Below are 26,049 nucleotides of genomic sequence, written 5' to 3'. Positions count from 1 at the left end.
AGAGATGTGTGTGTGTGTGTGTGTGTGTGTGTGTGTGTGTGTGTGTGTGTGTGTGAGAGAGAGAGAGAGAGAGAGTAGTAGTAGTAGTAGTAGCAATAGTAGTAGTAGCAGCAGCAATAGTAGTAGCAGTAGTAGATGGAATAAACCAGAGAATGTATACTACAAAATAGCAGATAGCTGCCATTTATTGAATACTTACTGTTTTGTACCAAGTATTGTGCTAAGTGCTTTGCATGTATTAATTTATTTTTTGCATGTATTAATTTAATACAAAGGAATTAGAGCAGACAAAGGAGATCAAGAAGAAACACAAGGAAATGCCTGTCAGTGAGGAAAAAAGCAACACTTAAGAAGCACTTAAGAGATGAACAGAAAGAGTCGCCTCCAGAGAGCAATAATAATAATAAGTTGGCAGAGAGGTGGGAGGCAAAAACAAAGACTGCAACGTCAATCAGCCTAAGGGAAGACAGCATCTTAGGGAGCAGATAAATAGTAAAATAAGAAAAACTTAAAAAAAAAAATCTGTTGGGATGGGCAGTCAGGAGGCGTTTGATGTCATTTTCCACAGAGAATTCACTAAAGTGTGGGACCTGAAGCCAGGGTGTAGTGGGCTGAAGAATGAATAAAAGGTGAGGTAATGTGGACAAAAGGTAAACTACTTTTAAAGGAAGATTGTCAATAAAGTTTAGGAAAGAGGGCAGTGGTTTAAGGGGACACAATTAAGAACTGGTTTTTGAACGTTAGAAGTGGAAATAACTGGAAAATATCAAATCTAAATTAATTTGCCTGTAACATGTTTGGGATCATTTTGAATTCACGAGGCATAAACTTCAGACAATATTTTCCTCTATTGTAAAGAATGCTGCTATAAACATAGGGTTTCATGTGTCCTTTTGAATTAGTGTTCTTGCATTTTTGGGTAAATATTCAATAGTGTAATTACTAGATCGTAGGGTAGTTCTATTTTTAACTTTTTGAGGAAACTTCATACTGTTTTCCACAGTGGCTGTACCAGTTTGCACTCCCACCAACAGTGCAGGACATAGATGGAGCTTGAGTGTTATGTTAAGCAAAATAAATCAGTCAGAGAAAGACAAATACCATATGATTTCTCTCATATGTGGAATTTAAGAAACAAAACAAATGAGCAAAGGGAAAGAGAGAGACAGAGAGACAGAGAAACCAAGAAACAGTCTCTTAACTAAAGAGAACAAACTAATGGCTACCAGAGGGGAGGGTGGGAGGCTGGGTTAAGTAGGTGATGGGGATTAAGGAGTGCACTTGTGTGATGAGCACCAAGTAATGTCCAGAATAGTGGAATCTCTATATTGTACACCTGAAGCTAAGATAACACTGTACGTTAACTGATATTAAAATAAAAACTTAAAAGCTTTTTTAAGTAAGAAGAACATAAAAATAAAAAATAAATCATTTTCCTCTGAAGTGTCAATACTATGGATTTTCCAATAAACAGAAGTGGGTGTTATCCTAGTAGTCTCATGGTTCTGCTCTCTGTTAGTCTCAGTAACAAAGAGTAGAGAAAGGCATACTGAAGGGGAAAATTGTGGCTTTAAAGCATTAGTATAAGTAGATATTTGAGGAAGATGAACAAAGTCATAGAAAATGAGGTATCACTTAAAGCAAAGAAAATCTTAATTTAAAAGTGTAGGTATTTATTGAACATCTACTATGTGGAAGACACTATATTTAATTTTGACAATTTCAACTGATATTGATTGCCATTTTATTCCTTTTAGAATTTACTTTATTCTACTTGTCTCCCATGGGACATTTAGTTCCTCTTTATATGGCCTTTTATTTTTTTTCCTTCATTGCTATCAATGACTTTCATAAAACAAAGTATAGAAGGAGTGCTAAATGGGACCAGGGCAGATAAGGTAAAGTCATACTGTAGGAGAAGCATTTGGCAAGGAAGAACAATAAGGGCCTTTGCTCTTATAGACACTACTTTTAGAATCTCTGGAATTTTAAACGATAAATTCTGACTATTTTAATTATGATTAAATTCCAGTGAAAAATTATTTTCCCTGAAGTCCAAACTTCTTACACTTCACTGAGACAAGTTTAGAACATGAGAAAAAAAAAACGTTAAAATTTTATATAATAGTAGTTTTATATAACAGTGATAATCAATGGAAAAATTAAGTTGTGAAAATACATACTGTAAGTATTCAGAGAAAGAAATTATCAATATGGTAAAGTATTTGTAGAAATTTATTGTGAAGAACATGAGCTTGACCTTGAGACTCGGTTATATGATAGGTGGAGAAAGAAAAGGGAAAGTTTCTAAGAAGAAAAGCAGAATATACAAATAAGTATTTAAATTACAACCTGAAAATTGAAGAGGCTCCACTTGGCCCTTTTGTGAGTCAATTGGTAAATAAAAATACCTGTAAAGTGTAATATATGATAGTAATTTCTACTATCAAAATAAGGAACTCTGATCCATTTTCTATGCTTATAAAACAACTACTTGGGAAGTGGGAAGCACTTTTTGGTGCTTATTCTTCAGTCAGTAAAAGGTACCTAGTTACCAGACCATATTTGAACATCATTCCTTCAATCATAATAACAATACTGACATATATGTCAGTTATACAAATCTAAGTATAATACAGTTTGCTTCCTTAAAAAGCTTAAAGATTATAAAGATATCCTTTCTGTGATAACACTTTTTTCTATTTAACAATTTCACTAGTAGTTTTGTTATTGTTTTTGAGGAAAAATATAAAAACTATGTATTTCATCAAAAAACCTTATGACAACAGATTTTATGCCCTGCAAAAATATTATTATATAATAATATTATATAATATTAATATAATAATTAATAATTAATATTATTAATAATTAATATAATTATATAATATATAATATAATATTATATTATATATTATATCATATTATATATAATCCTAATCACAGTTCCTTACAGATGCTGGAGTTTGCTAAAGGTTAATATAAAATAAGCAATTGTTGAATTGAATTATTTAAAATTTCTGTCATATAATTGGGTCCTAATTGTTAATGTTTAAATTCCCTTGTAACTGATGGTGTGTGTGTGTGTGTGTGTGTTTAATTTTTACTAGAAATACAGTCCGATTCAATTATCTGGATGCCTATCATATACTAAGCATAGTGCCAAGTACTTTAGGCTGTGACTTTATGGGGCTTCATGTAGTAAAAAGAATGTAAAATTGCTTTACCAACTTTCTCAGGTTCTGGAGAAGGAAAGCATGGATAAAATGATCTGATAGATATATGTTCCAGCCTAAATGTTAATACAAGAGTATTTGTCTTAGCCATATGGCAGTCATATTTTTACATTACAATATGTTATATTCCCATAAGATTACTAAGAGATACTCTCTCCATAATCTCTCCAAAAGTCATAAAAATCAGTAAATGCATTCTACTCATATGACATTATTCAGATAATTCCAACGTGCATTGCTCTCAATGGTTAAATATTTCCTTGAATTTTAAAACAAACTAAATAAAGCTTACCATTCAATAATGACTCTGTGTGGTTTCATTAAGACTTACATTTTGACAGTTTCTCAGAAGGCCAACACTTCATAATTAACGAATGTTCATCCAAAAGATTGACCTTCTGAATGACTGGATAAGTGCAAATTTAGGAGGAAAAAGTTTGCTTTGAACCATTTATTGAAGCCTAAGGGCCGTTATCTTTTAGAATGAAAGTAAGTTCTGGAACCATGCCTAAGAAACTGGCTCTATATGTTAACATTTGAGAGTTTCTATTACAATAAAAATGCATGCTGTCTACTTTATTCTATGCTATATTTAAAATAAGAGAAACTGTAAAAAGCTTCATATACTTGATCGTTTGTGACCTTCTATAAAGGTTCCTAAGATTGAACTCCCAGGCATGTGAAGTTGAAGATACCAAGTGCTTTATATAAATGACTCTGGTATTCATGTCCAAGCTGCATCTACAGAGCTTCTACTGAGAGAATGTTTCCTCTTGTCTGAGCTTGAGTCATTTAGTTCATTTACTTAAAGGTTAGTGTTAATGAGATGAAGGTCACACAAGGGCCTGATGGAAAATATTTGAAGTCAAAGGGATCTAGCTTTGAATTCCAGTTCTACCTTTACTAGCTATAGGACCTCAAAAAAGTTATCTAGACTTCCTGAGGCTCAGTTTCTTCACCTTTAAAATGGAAGAGTAGCACCAATCTTTCTGTGTTTTGGGGTGAAACAGGACACTCAGTTACCATTTATGCAAGGTCTGAGACATAAAATGCCCTCAATAAATGTTAACGGTATTTTTAAATTTTTATTAGGAAAACAGCTCACTGTATACATTATTTATTCTATGGATTGTTAATTAGCAATACCCAAATATCAGCAAAAGTATTGTTCTGGAAGTGTACAGAAGCCCCCCCCATATATATATTTACACACATATATGTGTAAATATATACATATTTGTATTTATATTTATATAAAATACATTTAATATATTTTTCTATGTATTATATATATATATATATTTTTTTTTTAAGATTTATTTATTTATTTGTGAGAAAGGGACAGAGCACGCACAGAGGGGAGAGGCAGAAGGAGAAGGAGAGAGACGCTCTCAAGGAGACTCCCTGACTGTGGATCCCCACCTAGGGTTTGCTTGATCTCAGAACCCTGAGATCATGACCTGAGCTGAAATCAAGAGTCAAACGCTTAACAGATTGAGCCACCCAGACGCCCCAACCTCTGTTTATATTTTTGAAACTGCCAGAAATTTTAGATATCCTAACAAGACTTCCTTATCTTTTTCAATCACTAGATTTTACTCCTGAAGCTAATATTACACTGTTATGTTAACTAATTTGAATTTCAAGAAATTCTTGGGGAAAATTTTTTAAAAATTAAAAATAATTTTAAAAAACTTAAAAAAATCTAACGTGTATCTTTGACAGAAAGAACATATCCAGCTGCTTTTGATCAACCTGATGAAAATTCACATTCCTTTGATCTTATAAATGACCTTTTTGGGTAGCTAGAAAATGTAATTGAGCAAAGGAGTAGCTATGCCCAAATTAATTGAAAAGTCTATAATATTAAACTCAGTCATTCTGCTATCTCTAGCATTAAGTCACTGATTGTATTTTATCTTCTGATTTTTGTTCAGTATTAATCATCAAAACCATCAAAAACATAACCTTGACTATTTTTCCCTGTTGTATGTAGAGTTTCTTTGGTAAGAATTTCAAATATCCTGGAACTATAGATGTTGCTTTGTGAGTAGAAGTTTTTTCTCAAAACCACCAAAACTCAGCTTTATTTTCGTTCCAATATCAAAAGTGTCTTTAGCTTTAACTCAGAACTATATTCACAAGCTCTAAACAGCCCCCTATTTTACTTCTGCCCATGGATAATGCAAATATTTATTTAGAACAGTGATTTCATTGGGAAGACAGTAAAGAAAAAAATATGAGTCAAATGACTTTATCCAAAATACTAAAATTTGGTATTTCTTACCAATTTTTGTTTCAAAATGGAAGACATTTTCCTGGTAATACAAATCGTGCTAAAAATTATGAAACAGAAAAATGTGAAGTTCCCTTGAAATCTCACGTTATAAAGCTATTTACTATTTTTTTTAAATTTTTTAAATTTTTTACTTATTTATGATAGTCACAGAGAGAGAGAGAGAGAGAGAGAGAGAGAGAGAGACAGACAGACAGAGACACAGGCAGAGGGAGAAGCAGGCTCCATGCACCGGGAGCCCGACGTGGGATTCGATCCCGGGTCTCCAGGATCACGCCCCGGGCCAAAGGCAGGCGCTAAACCGCTGCGCCACCCAGGGTTCCCAAGCTATTTACTATTAATGTTTTAGTATATTTCATTCTATCCTTTAAGTCATAACTATACATAATATGTATGTAAGAATACATGTGATTATTTAACTTAAAGGTATTTAATGGACTCCTTTCCAAGTTAATACAAAAGTGATAGTTTTGAGAACTTATTTAATATTATTTCCACAAAGAACATTCCATTTTTTTCTTTACTAGTATAATGTTTCAATAAACATTTGTACTTAAGAAAAAAGAAGCCCATGTTCTTTTTGTCTGACAACCAGTTCTAATGCTGATTGAATAAATTGAGAATAAGCATGTGAAACAACACAGTTTTAGCTCATACATACTCAATAAATTGTGTGTTGATGCATGAATAAATGGATGATTGAATGAATAAACTACTTAAAACCATGGAGCACTCAGAAACAAAGCTTGAGGCAAGAGATTAAAGATTCACTTCTGTGCTGACATGGACTTGCTCCAGGACTTTGAGACATTTCCTCTCATTTTCAATTTCTTTGTCTTTAATGGGGGTTTGATATGTCATGTCTGTCCATGATCCCTCTCCAGTTCTGAAGGGCTATGATTCAAACAGGAAAGGAAACTTGACTGAGGAGGCAGTTTTTTATTGGAATAGAAGAGGTGTTGGAATGTAAGTCCTTTGAGCTTTTCAATCCCATCTTCTTGTTTTCTCTCCAAGCCTAACAGACTTTTGAAAATTTTCCTAAATGTATATTATTTGAGCACATGAAGAATAGACAGCACGTTAAAATCCACAATAAAAGTGACCATATCTGAAGGAAATGTTTCCAATCAATTTTCCAGAGAAGTGAGACGTAGAAATAGGTAATTGGGAGGAGAAGAGATTTGAAGGTTAGCAGATTTGTGACCAATCTATAATTTTCAATGAAGACAGTTGGCCAACAACTCCTTGTGTCTTTCATTTGCTCGTTCATTCACTCATCCATTCACTCATTCCAAATGCTTCTGGAATGAATACTATTTACATAGCAACAGGCCAGGGCAGGATCATAAAGATGAACCTGATGTACTTTATCCTTCAAGGATTGTGCTCTAGTAGGGATGAAAAGGCATGTATATAATTCCTTAAATGTTCTATATGGCGTGAAAGAAAGCTGTATGAGATTTAGGAGAAAGACAATTTCAGTAAGTGGGTTGGCCATATAGGGAGGAAAATCAAAGAAATCTTGGAGGAGAAGGTATTCAGCTTGGGTGTAAATATCTGTAGATTGGGAAGAACATAATTCTTGGCTGAGGAAATGATGTGAACAAAGACTCAAATGAGCAGGAAATGGAGTGCAGTTTTACCACATAATGGAGTTTACGAAAGAGAATAACGGAAAATGCATTAAAAAGGATGCCATCAACCAAGAAGACATTGGAAAGCCACACCAAGGGGTTCAGTCTTCATTTTCAAGACAAAACAAGCCATTACAGGTTTCAGAGAGGGAGACAGAAGAAAACTTTTGTTTCAGGATGGTGACTTCTGAAGTAGCACTGTGCATGGCGGGAGTAAAATGAATTTTGATGGGCAGATGCCCTAAGTCAAGGTCTTCACTGAGCTCTCTCCGTCTTTCCAGGCTGCTGATGTCCTGCTGCAACACGGAGCTAATGTCAATGTTCAGGATGCAGTTTTTTTCACTCCGCTGCACATTGCAGCATACTATGGACATGAACAGGTAAGCCTGATGGTAGGATCTCCAAAAGCTGGGGGACAATTCCAGGCTTGCTGAGCTCTCTGTCCTAGCCTCAAAGACAGAATATTTAAGATACCCTTTGAATTATTTTTGCCATATTCTCATCAGCTCCACCCTTGAGGAATTTATAATTCATAGAAGTACTACATCTGCCAACTTACCCATTTTTACTATCTTAGGACCCAAGAGGGGCAATAGAGTCACTGTACAATCCCAGGAATATGTCAGTCTGAATTTTAAAAATTCCCAACTTTTTAACCATGTATAGGTTTCATCTCCCCGATTTTCAGTTTCTTCATCTGCAAAATAGAGAAAATAGTACCTACCTCATAGGGTTGCTAATATGATGAGATATTAATCTAAAAGTGTTTGGCAAATGCTGGATAATATCACTACAATGATGCTGGCACAGTAACAATAAAACGAATTATAACCGCCATCCCAGCAGATGAAACAATGTCTTTCAGAAACTTGGTTTCTTCTTTTTTTACTGTCTTGGGATGTGATAGGATGAAGGTATGTTCATGTTTTATTTTTCGGAACCTGCGTATGTCCTAAAAGAGACTTTGCTGATGTGATCAAGTGAAGGATCTCGAGTTGGAGAGATTATCCTAGAATTATCCGGGGGGACCTGAAGTAATCACAGGGGTCCTTACAATAGGGAGCAGGAAACCGATGTGACAGGAGAGGCAAGAAGTTAAAGTGATAGGAGAAGGGGTCATAAGCTAAGGAATGCAGGCAACCTATGGAAGCTGAAAAAGCAAGGAAATAAAAGCCTGCAGGGGGAATGCAACCTGCCAACACCTTGATTTTAGATTCCTGACCTCCAGAACTTGAAGAGAATAGTCTGTGCGGTTTTAATCCAATAATCTTGTGGCAATTTGCAACCGTGGGAAACTAATACATGGAATAGCCCAGATAATTAAAAAAAAAAAAAAACCAAAAAACATTATACATGTTTTAAATATAATTTGCTTTGAATAAATAAGTATATAATGGGTCATTATTTATAAAATTTGGCATTCTGTAATAAGGTAATAATATACAGAGAATGTTTTAAAATCTACAGTGTGCCTTCACTCAATGAATAGTTTCATTTGACCTTCACGACAACCTGAGGAACTTGCCAAGAATTACCATATAAGCGATCTCATACTGTATCCACTTTGCGTGGATTTTTTTTCCTTTTTTGTAATTTTGCCCCAATCCAAAAATTAACTGTTGTCTGGCCTCTTGTTGTATGATCTACACGAGCTCTCTCAGGTCAGGTAACATGCCAGAGTCTCGTAGCTGGTGAGAAGAGCCGAAGTATGTATTCAGGTCTGTCAAATCCCAAAGCCCGAAGTTCTTCTGTTGTACCTCAGAGCCTCTTCTTCTATCAGAGACACAAATTAGAAAGTCCAGGAAATGTGCCCAAGCAGTGGGGCTCCATTATTCAAGGCCAGGGGCTCTCACTCCAAAGTCCATTGACTTTTAAAATTTGTAACAACTTTATTATTGAGATTTACCTCGTCAATGTAAATCATACAACTCAGTGGTTTTTAGTATATTCGGAGCTTTGCAAACGTCACCACAATTAATTGAAGGAAGTCCTTACCCCCAAGAGTAACCCCGCATACATTAGCACTTCAGACTTCTCTCCAAACCTCTCCCTTCCAGCCTGAGGAGAATACTAATATACTTTCTGTTTCTACAGATTCACCTTTTCTGGAGACTCCCTACAAATGGAGTCATACAACATATGGTTTTTTATGACTGATTCCTTTCACTTAGCACAGGGTTTTTAAGATTCATCAACTCTATAGCATGTATCAGCATCTCCTTGCCTCTTAGTGTGGAATACCACTTTGTTGTATGGATATGTTGGATTTTTTTATTCATTCATCAGTTAATGGACGCTGGATTTTTATCCCCCACTCTTTGGCTGTTATGAAAAATGCTGCTTTGAATATTCACTTTTTTAAAAAATTCAAGTATAATTAACATACAGAGTTATATTACTTTCAGGTGTACAATGATTCAACAATTCTATACATTACTCACTGCTCATCAAGAGAAATGTACTCTTAATCCTCTCATCTATTTCACTGATTCCCCACTTCCATTTCATGTACAAGTTTTGACGTAGACATCTGTTTGTATTTCTCTTGGGTACATCTCAGGGTGGAATTGGTGGTTCATGCGGTAACACTACATTTAACAATTTATGGGATTGTCAAACTTTTCCAAAGAGGTAGATGCCTAATGAGTTAAAAGCCACACTGTCTATAGAAAAGAAAGCCTATATGACATACCTTCCAGGGCACAGTAAGTCTATTGATTTTTAACCTTAAAGTATTGAAAGATAAAATTTTTATGTGCTACTTTCAAACATTGCCATTGAGTTAGCCTTAAGAAGCTAAATAGAACCAAATAAAACAGAAGTACACATGTAATTGGATAATCAAAGCTTAACTGTTCTTTTGACATCCCATTTTCACTCTCCCTTACTTTATATCTCTAGATCTCTAGTCTTAATCATGGAGTAAAAATACACCTTTTTGCCTTTGCAGAGGTCAGACCACTGTACTGCCTGAGGATTCCAAGTTAAAAATCAAACTTACTTGTGTCTCTGTGCTCTTCTAGTCATTGTGCCTTTATTTCTTTGCTATCTGGCATATGCTTGGACACTCTCAAACCCATGAAGCGTGACCTATAGCTAGGAAAGATTTCTCATTTCATTTGATGTGCTGCTCAGAGTGCACTGGAGTGTACTGGAGAGCTAGACACTGAAAATGCTTCAGAAAGTACAGAGTCTAAAAGCCCAGATGATGAAAAAATTCCATACTTTTCTGACTTTAGGCAGAGGCAGGATGTACACAATGCATGTTATTTGTAGAGTCATCCTCTTTGGTGATTAACCTCCTCACCCACAGAAACATAAAGAGCTTCTATGCAAGTTGGGTGGATAGCTAAATTTGTTTACTTTCCCTGAATATATGGTCACAGTCTTAGAAAATTATGCTAAAATGTGGATGGCCTTTTTATGATAAGGGACTCACTTTCTGTGTGCAAAGACAGCACATAAGTAATTTATGGATGCTATTGTCATTTGCTAAAATATGCTGACAGGAGAATGGTACATTCGATATATAAATGTGCCTAATGTTCCATGTTCTTTGCCATTTGTTTATTTACTTATTTTTAAGTGGAAGAGTAGATGTTTTGGACCAAGAGCAATATTTCCTAGCTATACAATAATAGTGCTTAATAGACAATCGATTTCAAAGATAGTTTAAAGCTGTCCATTTTAAAATCACATAATCAGAATTTATGGAGTCTTTGTAAGTGGAAATATCTGCTTAGGAACACACAGTTCTTGAGACTGACTTTTACTGCTCCAATTTCTTCTGAATTAAGTATTGGTCTGCCCATTAGCCCACAAATGGATAAAATACACATGTTCCACATGGTGCTACCACTTCTGCTAACATTTATTGAGTTGCAGGCACTTTTCTAAGTGCTTTACATGTGATAACTTATTTAATCCTGTAGCAACTCTATGAAGTGGAACTATTGTGATTCTCATCTTAATAATGGAGAAACTGAAGTTTCAAAAGGTCAAATAATTTATTAAAGGTGGTAAAGCCTAACTTCAGAACCCTTGTTCTTTACTCACTATACTCACTAGGAAGTTTCCCCCACATGCCACACTACTAATTTTTTTTTTTTGCCTAGAATTTCTATCAAATACGTACCATATTCTTGAGAGGTTTCTGCCCAAGACATGTTTATTTGCTGCCGTGTAGAAAGTCAAACTATTTTTAGCATTTGAATTCACTTTTATGCTAACACCTCAGTGGTCAGGTGAGTTGAGATTTCCACCCATAACTGTTACTTTAATGGCATAGATTCCTTCTAACTTACCTCTTGGGATCATTGTAATGACTTCTGAAATGCCCAGAGGAGACAATGTCAGAGTTAGAGAAATTATTTGGAACGTTCACAACTGGGTAGGTAAATAACTTAAAGAAATCCTATAAATTACCTGAAACAATCCCTGGAAGACTCCTAAGTTGTTTAATACTTCATTCTCTCTCTCCCTTTGGATGTGGATCTCAGCTAATTAAGGAAAATGCTGACAGCTAGTGCAGCTATCAGCATTTACTCACAAATCCAGAAAAGAACCCAGAACTCTAGTAGCAAGATGATCACCAGTGACCTATGCATGGTGTTGCCGTGAAAATTGAGAATCAAGTAAACACTGCTGGCTCTGGCCAGAAGACGACTTTGGAAAGGACATTAGGGAGGATAATTTATGTACAATGAAGAACCAACCCTGAAATTGCTCTAGTTTTAGACTTCTGGTTAGGTGATATAATAATAAATTCCTTACTGTTTAGGCCAATCAAGTTAGGATTTTCTGTTATTTTCAGGTAAAAATAATTTAAGAAGAGGCTTTAATTATATGTCTTCTTCCATACTTTTGAAAGCTTTGCATTATTGTTTGACTTTTGATACTAATTTCAAATGAATGGATTCTTTAGGTAACCCGCCTTCTTTTGAAATTTGGTGCTGATGTAAATGTAAGCGGTGAGGTTGGAGATAGGCCTCTCCACCTAGCATCTGCAAAAGGATTCTTTAATATTGCAAAACTCTTGATGGAAGACGGCAGCAAAGCAGATGGTAAGATTATATGTTTAGAAGGCATTTGCTATTTTTTACTTTATGTGTATTTTTTTACTTGCACTTTCCTTATTTATTAGAGAAAAAATTTGAGGCTGCTTAATTACATATGCAAATTTGTTCCACAAACAATAATTTATTATTTTTAATGTAATAATTAAATCTATATGTTAATCTTTTTGTATACATTTTCATTCAACTCCTAATATATTAGATGCTTCAATAAAACTAAAGAGTTTTCCTGGATAAATTATTCTCATTTTGTTATTTTTCACTAATCTTTTTTTTTAATTGAGGTAAAATTTGCATATAGTAAAATTCTCAGAATTAAGTAAATGTTGACCTAAGTGAATATTTACTCTCCATGCAAAATGACCCAGGTCAAGATGTAGAATATATTCATAGGGAAAGTAGAACTCTTCTCAGTAAATAGCTTTAACCACAAAAGGTAATTAATACTCTGGCTCCTATTGCCATAGGTTTAGTTTTTCTGTTCTTGAACTTCCTACAATTTGGGACTGCCTTCTTTTGATTGACAGTATGATATTAACTTCTATACATGTTGCATGGATCGTAGTTTGCTCTTTTTTATTGCTGAAGTTGTATGAGTATTCCACAATTTGCTTATCCATCGTCCTCCTCAGGGATGCTTGAATGTTTCTAGAGTTTGGCTTTTATGAATGTAGATGCCAGAAACATTCTTATTCAATTCTTTTTTTGTGAACATGTATATTTATCTCCCTTGGGTTATATATATACGTGTGTGTGTGTGTGTGTGTGTGTGTGTGTGTGTGTGTACGGAATTGCTATGTATGCATATGTTTAACTTTTTAGGAAATCAGAAACAGTTTCCCTAAGTGTACAATTTTAACTCCACAACAATATTGAGAGTGTCAGTGGCTGTCCGTATCCTCCTCAATATTTGATATTACTATTATTTTTAGTGGAAACAGCATTATGGTGTGATCAGGCTGGAAGAAATAAGCTTCAGAACATACAGAACGTTTTAGGTTATGGTTAAGAGGATAGAATTTCCCACAACTTTTAATTTTCTTAATTAAATTATAAATTATAAATTATAAAATGAGTTTTAGAAAATTGATTAAAAGTAGAGTGTCGAGGGCAGCCCAGGTGGCTCAATGGTTTAGCGCCGCCTTCAGCCCAGAGTGTGATCCTGGAGTCCCAGGATCAAGTCCCATGTCTGGCTCCCTGCATGGAGCCTGCTTCTGCCTCTGCCTGTGTCTCTATCTCTACCTCTCACTCTCCCTGTGTCTCTCATGAGTAAATAAATAAAATATTTTTTTTAAAAAAGTAGAGTGTTGTAAAAAGTTCTTTTTCTTTTTCTCTTCCTTACAAACTTTATTTTTTGACACAAATTCACTCAGAGTTACATCTTGTCATTAAATTCTCTCAGGCATATCCAACATTCTTCCATTGACCCCCAAGAGACCTAATTAAAAGCCCAGCTGTAAGAGCTGCTGGCCTTTGCAGCAGAAACCATGCACATTTACAAAAGGACAAGGTTGTCAGAGCTCTCGAACTGCCAGTGCCTTGGTCCAAAATTGAGATCAATATTCAGTTAATAAAGCTAATCAATGTTTTTACCCGCACATAAGGAAAACATAAAGGCTTCCAGAGAGAAGTATGGGAAGAGGCTAGGTCCGTTCCCAGTTTCTCTGCTGGAAAGAGGGCCATTTTATTTTGTGAAGTTTGAGAAACATAGCTGGTGTCATTTTCTATGAGCCAGGATGCAATAACTGAGGGATTTTTCTATAGGATTATCATAAATAACCTGTGTTGTCCGGATGCAGCAATGCTGTTCCTTAGACCTTTTTTAAGCAGTCTCTTTGATTCTGTTGGTTTAGCATAGGCGGAGGTACACCTGTATGAACCACTGAACACATAATTGTGTTTTTGAAACTGTCTCACTCTTCCAAAGGGTCAGGAACAGCTCACTTTTTGCTTTTATTATCAATGCCAACCTCAGCTTTTTATTCCTGTGTGCAACTCCAAAGCTCGGTGGTGTCAAAATGAGTATCATTGATCAGCACGTCTCCGGGATCAAAGTTCTCTTCTACAAAAGGCATTGAAATGTATATTGCACCCATATTCCCCCTACATGCCAGCATCATATGATATAAATTTTGGAACTTTCTGATTCACACAAGCACTATATGCTTCCTACTCAATCATTTAAAGTATCAAGAGACAACATGACCCAGATTTTTATGTATTTTAATTTCCTTCTAATACACATTTGATATTTAAGTCCCTTTTGTACTTTAACTAGTCACAAAAAATAAACTAGAAGGTCTGTGGTGCTACTGGACACTGCACTGGTTTTAGTATCAGCTAGTTCATTTATTCCAAAGTGTAGCTAAGCCTCCAGATAATTTATTTTAGATCTGGCCCTTGGCTGTGGTAAGTGGACATAAGAGCAAGAGTAAATTAATGACCCCAAAAGGGGCATGTTTCAAAATCTGGTATTTACAGTATGTTTCCATGGCAACAGAATGTCACAAATGAAAATAAATTCAGCTTACAAAATTAGCCAAAATGTAATTCTGAAAGCAGCCTCTTCAGTTGGGCATGTTTGGGAGGCTGACCTATTCAGTCACATATGTTTCAAGTCTCTAGTCTTCTTTGTACCACTTAAGAAAATGAAAAAGGAGAAATGTAATACTTATTGAATGAGATTGAAAAGGTCAAAATATTACTGGACTCCATAAGAAGAAAGTAGTGATTGAGCCTTCACAACATATCATTTTAATAAGTTAAAAATGGAAAATTTTAAACCCAGAATTTATTAATTTTTTGTCATCTATTAAATGCCACAGTTCCTTTCACATGGAACTGGATATTATATAGAGTCACAAAAAATTTCTAAGGCTTGGCCAGTAAAAGGAAGGATTTTATTTCTAAAACTATATCTCGTCAGAGCTATTACACAGATTTGTTATTGAACGTGTATTTAAGACCCACTTGGGAGTTGTTTTAGAGAGCTAATGGGAAGTGCTTACATTGCTGGATTACTATGGGAATTTTTACTTTATCTTTAAGATCAATAAGCAGAGATAAGCAAGAAAGAGCATCCATCCACCCACCCAGTCTCCCAATCTTTCTTTCAAAATACGTTACTGAACACATGCACTCTTCAAAGTAGAGGACTAGGCACTAAATACTTTCCTAATAATGATTTACATCTATTTCTTTGCTTGAAATTCTTTAACTCTCAATAAAATGTGAAATTAGAGCAAATAGAATACATTCATACATTCAATTTCCCTCATATAAGATATAATAATATACACCTTTTTTTTTTTTTGGTCACCACAAACTGATCCAAGACAAAGCAAAGTAGATCACAATTGCTGAAGCAGAAACATAGACGTGTATCTATAAACCCTATGTCTGATCCAGATCTCTCCTGGCTTGACCCTTCAGTTGGTATTTATATCTTCTTTGCTGAAAAGAACATCTAGGCCACTGCACATAATTCACCAAGTAGATAATCTACTTTGAAGTTTACTGACTCAACTAGAGAAGAATAATGTTGGGTGGGGTTGGGGATGGCCAAAGGCAAACTATGAATTAATGGAAGATTGTGCCGTATGCTGCTTTACAATGTCCCTTCTGGACCTCAGGGCCTCTTATGTGACCTCCAGTAGCCCTGGACTCCCTACCGTTCTAAAGCATTGACTTACGGTATTGACTTTCCTTGGCTTCCAACAGAATGTGAACAAAGGAGAGGTATCATAAAAAGAAAGATAATCAAAATAACCAGGGACATTCTTCTGAAGTAAGGATGTCCTTCTGAGCCACTCATTAATAAAAAAAGATTCAAAGATTTATTTTTCAATAACGGCCTTGGGAGGAGAAGTTCAGTGACTTTGTTAAAGATTTCCCTTTGGCTTAAGATCTTGCAGGACAATAACATTAAGAATCATTGTCTACAAATATAGCAGCCACAGACCTGTGTTCATTAAATTTTAAATGATGATTGTAACAACAGTAGTAATAAGCTACTTGCACACTTTAAAAATTATTATCTTCCCTTTTTCTTCCAATCTATCCTTTATTTTTTTTCTTCAATCCTTCTGATTCTACAGATAATTTTTATTATAGATGCATAAAAGAATAATAATACATGGGTTTCCTAAAGACTGTATTTTCTATTTTGAATAAAACACCTTGTACAGATTAACAAAGTAATCACATACAATAAATGGTTATAGAGCAGATGATTCGATTATTTTAGTTTTAAAAGTTGTGCTGAAGCGGATCCAGAATTTAGCTGGTGCTCAGTTATTATTTCTTCAGGCCTGAAATTATTGAATATTCAACTAGATTTCAGGTTATTTAAGGCTATAGATTGTATATATTGGTAACGTATTGGCCTTAGCACTTAGCAGATTTCTAGGAGGGAAATTTATGACAAAGGAGAATACATACTTTCATTGAAGGTCTAATATGTGGCAGGCATCATGCTAGATACTTTCTGGCAATGATCTTCTTTAATCTTTTCAGCATCCCTGCAACAATACTACTATTATATCCATCGTTATTGATAATAAATCAGTATCTCCAACACTCAGCATGGTGCTCGGCGCACAGTGATCCTTTTATACTTGTTGAGGAATGAGTATGTATCAATCAAGAGTTCTTATTTGCAAGCGTTGGAAAGTAACTCTTGCTAATTTAAGCATAAAAGGGATATATTAAGGAATATCAGTTAGAGCACAGAATCTTCCCCAGGACGGGTTAGAGGGCCATGTTTGGAACTACAACAGTGAGGAACAGCGTCCACAACCACAGCCCAAGAGTAGTCATTTGAAGACACGTTGCCACTGCTAGGTAACTTGTGCTTCTGGCACCGACAGTGTAGGGCACTGAGTCCGACTGGAATCACTACCACCGGAAACTGGGTGGAGCTACTCTACTATTGCTACATTGCCAAGATAGATCAGGTTCTGCTTTTTTGTGTCATCAGCTCTGATGTCAGAGTCTGACATAATGTGTTGATTGGAGCAGCCCATAGATAAGTGTCCAAACCAGGGCACTGCTGAGAGTGAAAGGGCCACTATTAAAAACTATGCTAGAATAAAGCCTAAACCAGGACATATGGCCACTCTCTGCTAATCCTGTGCCCTCCCTGCAAAGGAGGCTTGGAAAACATATTTTTAGCTCCTATAATTAAACATGGTCTTGGCCTCTAGTCAGGGAATTTTCCAAATGTCCAAAGGGTGATGAGGTCGGCTGGGCCAAAGAGAGGACAGATGCCCACTACTGAGTGAACAACTGGATTTCAATAACTGTCTAAGGAAATATAATGAATGAGGTAGGCCTCACTCTAATGCCTGTCTTTGCGTTGCACCACACTGTGTGTATGATAGTATGATAATTCTCAGTTAAGGGTACATGAGACCTTCCTACAGAGTGTTGTAAACACACACAGTGCTAGGCCCTACCCTAACCTATTGAACCCAAATCTCTGGCAATGGTGCTTTAGCCAGGATTTTGGTAAAATCTTTAGCATCTTACAAAAAGGGGGAAAAAATCAATTTGGAAGGAGATACTTGTGGAAATAAGACCATGAGGATCTTTTGGATGCTTATTAGTTCCCTGAACTATTCCATTGTGCAAGGTAGATTTGATTAGATGCATTCCATAGAATTTATGGAAGCTAGAAGAAAGCCTGTTTAATGTGGTAATGGGCAATAGAACAGAATTATAACTTTTTAAATTGGTTGCACTTAATTTCCTTTATTATTATCATTAATTGGCAATTTCCAGGAGTCTCTCAGGCACTTAGAAAAGTTCCTGACACCACACATGAGAAGGCTGAGACGCAGAGGATTCCAGATAACATACTTTTCCTTTCTTGTTGACAGTGAATGCTCAGGACAATGAAGACCACGTCCCCCTCCATTTCTGCTCCCGCTTTGGACACCATGACATAGTGAAGTACCTGCTCCAGAGCGATAGTGAAGTTCAGCCACATGTTGTTAATATCTACGGAGATACCCCCTTGCACCTGTGAGTAGTACGTAGCATTCCATGTGTCCTCCAGCTATGTTCCATGCACCTTCTTACTATCATCAAAATGTTTTCTTTAACTCTAGGGCGTGCTACAATGGCAAATTTGAAGTTGCCAAGGAAATCATCCAAATATCAGGAATAGAAAGTATGACTAAAGAAAACATCTTCAGTGAAACGGCTTTTCACAGGTAAAAGAATGTTTACATTGGACAGCCACTAAGGGTGGCCGACACCCTTCGGCACCTGCAGTTGTCTACCTACAGCAAGCGCGGATAGTGGCAGATGTTGCGATCAGAGAGCAAGAGCAGAGGGTGGGCAGAGGACAAGGAGCCCAAGCTAGACACACAGAAGAAAAGGTAGAGGCAGATGCTGCAGTCAGTACAACAGATGGGGCCGGAGCCAGATGCTGCATTCCTGGCAGCGGCCACAAAGACAGGGGCTGATGTTGCCAAGGCAACAGGCATATCAACATCTGTAAGCATATTGCTTCTATTCCACTTCACTCTGCAGAAAGCTGCCAAAAGGGGCAGGGCCCATAATCCTCCTCCGACAAGAATCTCATTACCAGAATTCATCAGCATCAAACGTGACACTTTTTTCCTCACCACTTAAACCTTATGTGCAAATGTATCTACCTATCTGAGACACCCATCTGTCAGCCTGCAAAAGCCTAGTCAGGGTGGCCGCGCTGGTACCTAAGAAGGCATTAACTCCTTTCTAGGAATGCATGAGAGTCCTTTACCGTGTGCTCTAGAAGAGGAGGGGAAAGGTGGCTAAAAATTCAGAGCCATGGCTTCCCAAAATATCCCAAAGAAAGCCAAATGTTTTATAAAATTTGAAACCCTCGTATTTAAGGATGAGTTACTCTTTTGTTATAGAAATAAAAGCACAGTACTTTCCACTTACTCAGCCTCGAGTATAAGATCATTTACCTACACACTACAGGTTTCTTGGCTGGTTTCCTAACCTCTAAAAAATGTATCTGAGACTAATATGTAATTTACATAGTGTTTGTATTTCACTGGTGATTGATAGAAATGAGGAGACTTTTTTTTTTTTCCATACTGAATTAGTATTGAGCTTGAGCTTCCTGATAAGGCATCAATCTGTCCGATATTGCTTGGATGCTCAGATTTTTCCCATCAAACCAAGAGATCAGCCAAAAGGGAGTTGAAGGAAGCTACCATTTGTGGATTAGTGAATATATGCTAGATGATTTGCATCCATCATCCCATTTAATCCTTATAACCATTTTACAAATGAAGTAGGATTTATTATTCCTCTTTTACAGATGAGAAAATTGAGGCTCAGAGAACCTATATGACTTGGCGAAGAGTCTTAGGATAAGAAAGCCATGGATTAAATGCCTACCTGATTCCAAATTCTGTGCTTTTTATATATCATTACGTTCCAGTACTAAAATATTTCGTCTGTGTTCTACACGTGCTGTAACAGAACAGATGTAAGAACTCTTTAGATCATACTTTCAGTCAAAATGGATCAGTGGAATTTCTCCCCGAAGGGATAATTGGCAGAACCGATATGTATGGTTACTGGTGCCCTCGTTCCCCATTAGGTCATGCTTGTTAAGGCTGATACCTCAGGCTAGTTTTCAAGTCATTTCGCTACTCTATGTACATAAATTGGAGCCAACTATAATCAAAGGATGATTGTCACCTCCAAAAAAGCCTATGTGACAAGTTTAGTGAAGTGAGTTAAAAGTACGTATCCGATTGCTTTATTTTTTGTAAGCCTGTGGCCACTAGGAATAACATATTATTTTTTGTGTGAATTTATTTTTTATTGGTGTTCAATTTGCCAACATATAGAGTAACACCCAGTGCTCATCCCATCAAGTGTCCCCCTCAGTGCCCGTCACCCAGTCACCCCCACCCCCCGCCCAGAATAACATATTAATATTTTTTTCTTTTTTATATTAATATTTTTATTCTATTCATCTTAAGCATGTATTTATAAAAGAAACCCTCCTTTTACATGAGGAGTTCACTCTGGTTCTGAAATTTTTCTGTGTAAAAATCACAATGCCTTGCACTCAATAGGAAGCACTCAGTACATTTCGGTTATTGTTTTCACAGGTATATACACATGTACACACATATGTACACCTGTGTATGTATATATTCAGAACTCATCAATTCCCGTAAATGGTTACTTCGAAAAGAATCAATGAGGCAGTTCAGATAATGGAACATTATGAGTGTGGTTTTATGGGTCCTACTTCCAACGCAAATAATTAATGGTGATATGATCTATTGCACTGAGCGGTGGCTTTCTATTCACTCAATTATTCAAGAATGACTTATTAAGGATCTACCTTGTGTTGGCACTGGTAGGAACATTAAGATGACTCCACTCCTTCCCTCTTAAAGGAGCTCTGCTGTAAGGTCTCAAGGTAATCAGAGGTGTATCTATTACCATAACACAATAGGATAAATGTCGTGTAAGACTGAACTGACAAGGAAAGGGTAGAGATATCAACAAACTCAATCTCTGGTTTATAAGATGTCATAGATGGACCAGCAGTTCAGGTGGGTGAATAATGTATTTCTTTAAGGAAAATAATGACATTTCATGAAAGAAAAAGTATTGGGCAAGGTCATCCCAGGAAGTGGAAATACTAAGGCCTAGTAAACTGCCTCTCCTAGAACCAAGTTTGGAAAGAAAAACACTGTTTTTCTGTGTGGCTTTACAACATTCAATATTTCACTTCTGAAATAGATGACACCAGTCATGGGAATTTTTCCCACACCAAACAATTCTCCAATTTTCCGCAGACACCAAGCATATGTCCTACAATTCAATTCTGTTCTGATACCATCTACCTGGAGTTAGTGTTAGATCCCACAGTCTAAGGGCTAAGTCTCACGAGACCGCCCCCTACCACTCCCAGATGCCAGTCAAAGTCCAGCTTGTCACCTAAGTCTCTCCGGACCCTTCTGGGTTCCCCATTCAGTTGTCTTGGAGAATACCTAGGTCCTATAGCTAAAACTGCATGAAACTCTTAACAATATTTTTTCTTCTTTTATGAAAAAGAATATCATAGGACATATTTAATAATAAGGCATGAGAAATTTTATATGACTTCTTATCTTGAAAGCCTAGATTTGGGAATCTCAGGATTTTATTGCTGTATGTGCTTGTGTTTTTTTTTTTTTTCATCACTTCCTTCTCCTCTCTCATTTCCTCCTTCTCCCTTCTTTGCCTCTTTAGCACTCTTGTATACACACTAACATCTGGAATAGACTGGGTGAATCAGAGCTATATTCATTTTTTAGGGTTGACATAACAAAATACAACAGACTGGGTTGCTCTAATGCCAGAAATTTATTTTCTCACAGTTCCGGAGGCTGGAAGTCCAAGATTTTGAGGTCAGCAGATTTGGTTTCTTCTGAAGCCTCTCTCCTGGGCTTGTAGATAGCCACATTTTCCTTGTGTCTTTACATGATTGTCCTTCTGTACATGTCATCTGTGTACTAAACTTCTGTTTTTATAAGGACAACAGTCCTATTGGATTAGGGCCCACCCTAATGATTCCATTTTGACTTAAATACCTCCTTAAATTGTATCCCTTTAAATATAGTCAAACTGTGAAGTTATAAAAGGGCTTCAACATATTAATTTGTGGGGCATACAATTTAGCTCATAACAGAAGTCTTTTCTCTTATGTTGTATTTTTGCAGTGCTTGTACCTATGGTAAGAGCATTGACCTGGTTAAATTCCTTCTTGATCAAAATGTCATAAGCATCAACCACCAAGGAAGGGATGGGCACACAGGTAAGACTTTGGTGAGACATCACCAGTTTTTGATGCATATCAATGCTCAAGAACAGTGGTGTGATTAACAGGGAAGAGGAAAAAGGAAGTGTTCAGTCTGATGAGGAAGGGTCAACCCTGATGAGGAAGGATGTTTTGTCTGATGACATCATTTAGAATTCATGGTGCATAGTGATAATAAAAAAACTGGAATGACTTTTGGTCAGTTTCATTATCCTGCAAAATTATCTATAGTTGACACTATAGTTGACACTATATCTATAGTTGACACATCTATTATGGCCCATACCAGGAACAACTGACCACACTGCCTTGCCCTTGGTTTGTTGCTCAAGAAAAACATTTATCTGGGGCCTTTGTTCTCGTATAAAGATGCTAATATTTGTTCTTGGTAATTTCAGTGGATGTAGAAATACCAGAAATTGTGCTAAACATAAGGCAATCTATCTAGAAGATGAAGTAAATAGGATACTTCTTTGTCTTAAAGTAGGGTGTGCTTGCTCAATAGTAGAATTAATTCTTTATCAAAGAAATCCATCTTTGCTTTATATCTCTGGCAACAATGCTGTGATGTGGTAATTACTGTCTTTTGAAAATTGAGGTTCAGTTTTCCTCTTTTCTTCTTTCATACTTTCATTCTATTATAGGATTGCACTCTGCTTGCTACCATGGTCACATTCGCCTGGTTCAATTCTTACTGGATAATGGAGCTGATATGAATCTGGTAGCTTGTGATCCTAGCAGGTCTAGTGGTGAAAAAGATGAGCAGACATGTTTGATGTGGGCTTATGAAAAAGGTATAGTCTTCATCATTGCATCTCTATAGTGATACCATTGAACTTTGTGCATAGATTATGTCGATGCATTAATAATTCCTTTGCTTGTATTACTTGTACACTCCCATTTCCTCTATAGATTATATTTGAGTCTTTGGGAACTTGATCAAAGAGTCCAATAGACCTTCACTAGGGAAGGCGACTCTGGGGCTACAGATGAGCTGAAGGCATTCTTGGTATTGGCACTTTGAAAAGCAAATGAGCTATAACAGTCCTAGATACTGGAGAAATAAAATTATGATATGTAATAATAGTTACTTTCCTAGAGTAGACATAGAGCTAGACTTTGTCTCTTATATAGGGGAATTTTTACATGGATTCAAATTGTTTTAGTGAAATAATTACAAAGAAAGGGAATATTTGTTACATCTAACCTTACTGACAATGCCTGGACTAGGAAAAAGAGACCAGTGATTAGTGCGTACCTATAAACTTAACTTGAGCTCGAAGTGATGAAACTTTGAGCTTTGATGTGAGAACACCTGGGTTTAAATCAAGCTGTATTCTTTGATCTTGGACAAGTCATCTATCCTTGCTGAATTTCAGTTTCTTTTCTTTTTCTTTTTCTTTTTTTAAATAACAATGTTTGTTTCTAATGGTTCTTTGAGTTGACTGGGTGGTTTCTTTGCCTGTTTTGCCTGGACTTGCTCATGAGCTACATTTAGTAAGAGGGGTTGGCTGGGCTGGAACACCCAAAATGGCCTTAGATGTCTAACAGTTGGTGCTGGTTGTTGCCTGGGGTATCCCTCTTCTCCCTTCAACCAGTGTCTTTCAGCAGGTGAGATTGACTTTTCAAGTGACAGTCTTGGTATAGTGTTGCGAGAGAGAACAGAATTTGCAAAGCCTTTTAAGGCTTTGACTTCTAAGTCATTTAATGTCCCTGTTGCCACATTTTATTGGTCAAAGTAAGTCCAAAGGCCAGTCCAGATTCAAGGAGTAAGGAAGTAGATGTTTTTTCATCTAAAAAAAAAAAAAAAAAAAGAGAATAATAACAATGCCGACTTCACAAGATTATAAAGATTAAATGAGATAATACGTGCAAATTGATTACTACACTGGCTGGCACATAGCAAGCACTAATAATTGGTAGTTCAGTACTGATAACAGTGGTAATAGTAGTAGTTCATAAATAGAGTTGATCAATAATTAGCTGTACATTTTAAGGGAAAGGAAACTAGAAACAATCAAAGATGAAATGGCATCTTCATCATTGTTTTAAGATATATTGGACCTCATGAGCAAGCTCGAGATATACGCGTAAGCTGCTATGGAGTTTAAATGTTCAGGTGAAATGGAACAGTCTACATTGTCATTGAAATAAGAAGGTTGCAATGAAATACTGTTAAATATAAAATACTGCCTATTTTTTGCTGTCTTATTAGGATGTTGAAAGTACATAAAGAAGTGTTGGGTTTAAACGCTCGAATCTTAGAAGTCCGTACTAAAAAAGCACAGCTACTAAACTGGAAGATTTCTCAGGCTACCAATTTGATCTAAAAGGTTTTCACCCTAAAGTAGGACACGAAATTCTATCAATTAAAAGAGAGATGGAATCTGATAGCTAGGAATGGGGAGTTGTAAGTACATAGAGAGAAAGAAAAATATAGATCCGAAGACTGCCAGTGAAAAAATGATTATAGGAGTTACTTTAATAGAGACAAGTGAGCAGACATGGTAAAGTAAGGGATGAGCTAGATGTGACCCTGTTATGTTTTATGTTTTTTATTTCAGCATTGGGTAAACACACACGCGCGCATACATACGTCTGCACGTTATAGCTCATTGAATTTTCACAAACTGAACTCACATCCAACATCCAGAATCCAGATGAAGCAACTGAAGATGGCCAACACAAAAGCCCTATTCACATTCTCTTCCAATCATTCTACAGAAAGGGTCCCGCTGCCTCTATGGAGCATAGATTAGCTTTGCCTTTCTCTGCCCTTTAGACAAGTGGAATGTAATGGCATATACATTTTTGAGTCTGGCGTCTTTTGACCAACAATTTGAGAGATTCACTCATGTTATTTCAGGTCATTATATGTTTTTCATTCTTGTTATAGAATATAAAGTTTTGTTACTATATCACTATTCATTCTTCTGTTTAGGAGCATTTTGATAATTTTTAATTGGGGGCCATTAAGAATACTTTTGCCATTTAGCATTCACATACATGACTTCGGATGAATATTTTGATGCATTTCTGTGGTACAAGGACCTTCTAATTTGTATAAAATAAATTCCAGGGTGGGTTGGTGGCTCAGTCTGAGTCAGTCTCAGACCCTAACTGACTGAGTTAAGGGTCTGCCTTTGGCTCAGATCATGATCCCAGGGTCCTGGGATTGAGCCCCAGGTCAGACTCTCTGCTCAGTGAGGAGTCTGCTTCTCCGGCTCCCTCTGCCCCTCCCTCCTGCTTGTGCATGTGCACGTGCATTCTCTCTCTCTCTCTTTCTCAAATAAATAAATAAAATATTTAAATAAATAAATAAATTCCAGGTAGTTCTGTATTTGAGTATCAGTTGAAAAATCTTACATATTCTGAAGCCTCGGGAGGGCTTACTAAGTTCTACTTACTCAACGCATTGCATTTATTCAAGTGATTCTCAGACAGCGTCTCTCAAGAAACTTGAGTTTCAGGGAAAGCTGTTTACAAAGCATTAGTCTTCCGGAAGACAGCTCAGATATAGCTGCTATAGCTAACTCTTCACAGGGGTTGGCTTTGTTTGTTTTTAGTTGACTGAGAGTGATAGTTGAAAACTGGTTTTAGTTTTATTTTTTTGTGGAATTCCACACTTTAAGAAACAATGAATCATTGTGTAAGTTCCCAAGATTTCCTTGCAAATGACAACAACAAAAATCATTTAGCTTAGAGGATTTACCCACTGGTCTCTGCAACATATGCTATACTTGTCACCCTTATGTGTTCGACTAATGTGCTAGGCATCAGTGTTGTATTTCGTTATTACTATGAATTTTAACAAATTGAATGTTAGTACTCAAGAGACAGATGGATCTTTTGCATATGTTCTAGAACAGAACGAGTCAAAACCCACAAAATGAAATTGTTGCTATTTTCTCTTGCTAGAAAAATGTATTGTTTTCATATGTTCAGGGGAGATTGACATGGCCTCATTAAAATATCATCACTA

The 26,049-nt window shown here is 36.3% G+C and overlaps 1 protein-coding gene across 1 annotated transcript in view; it reads left to right on the top strand.

Moving 5' to 3' along the window:
* TNNI3K (TNNI3 interacting kinase) overlaps window positions 1–26,049 on the top strand; it is a 240,310-nt gene that overhangs the window by 80,970 nt on the left and 133,291 nt on the right. Inside the window, exons 6-11 of the mRNA XM_038541654.1 lie at window positions 7,448–7,546; window positions 12,091–12,229; window positions 18,121–18,265; window positions 18,352–18,456; window positions 21,970–22,064; window positions 22,712–22,861. Of these exons, the coding sequence (XP_038397582.1) occupies window positions 7,448–7,546; window positions 12,091–12,229; window positions 18,121–18,265; window positions 18,352–18,456; window positions 21,970–22,064; window positions 22,712–22,861 (733 nt within the window). The remainder of the gene's footprint in view (window positions 1–7,447; window positions 7,547–12,090; window positions 12,230–18,120; window positions 18,266–18,351; window positions 18,457–21,969; window positions 22,065–22,711; window positions 22,862–26,049) is intronic.

The sequence above is a fragment of the Canis lupus genome, chromosome 6 (genome assembly GCF_011100685.1).
Source record: "Canis lupus familiaris isolate Mischka breed German Shepherd chromosome 6, alternate assembly UU_Cfam_GSD_1.0, whole genome shotgun sequence".
Lineage (NCBI taxonomy): Eukaryota > Metazoa > Chordata > Mammalia > Carnivora > Canidae > Canis > Canis lupus.
Note: the sequence above shows the minus strand (reverse complement) of the source record. Positions and strands in the feature narration are given on the sequence as shown.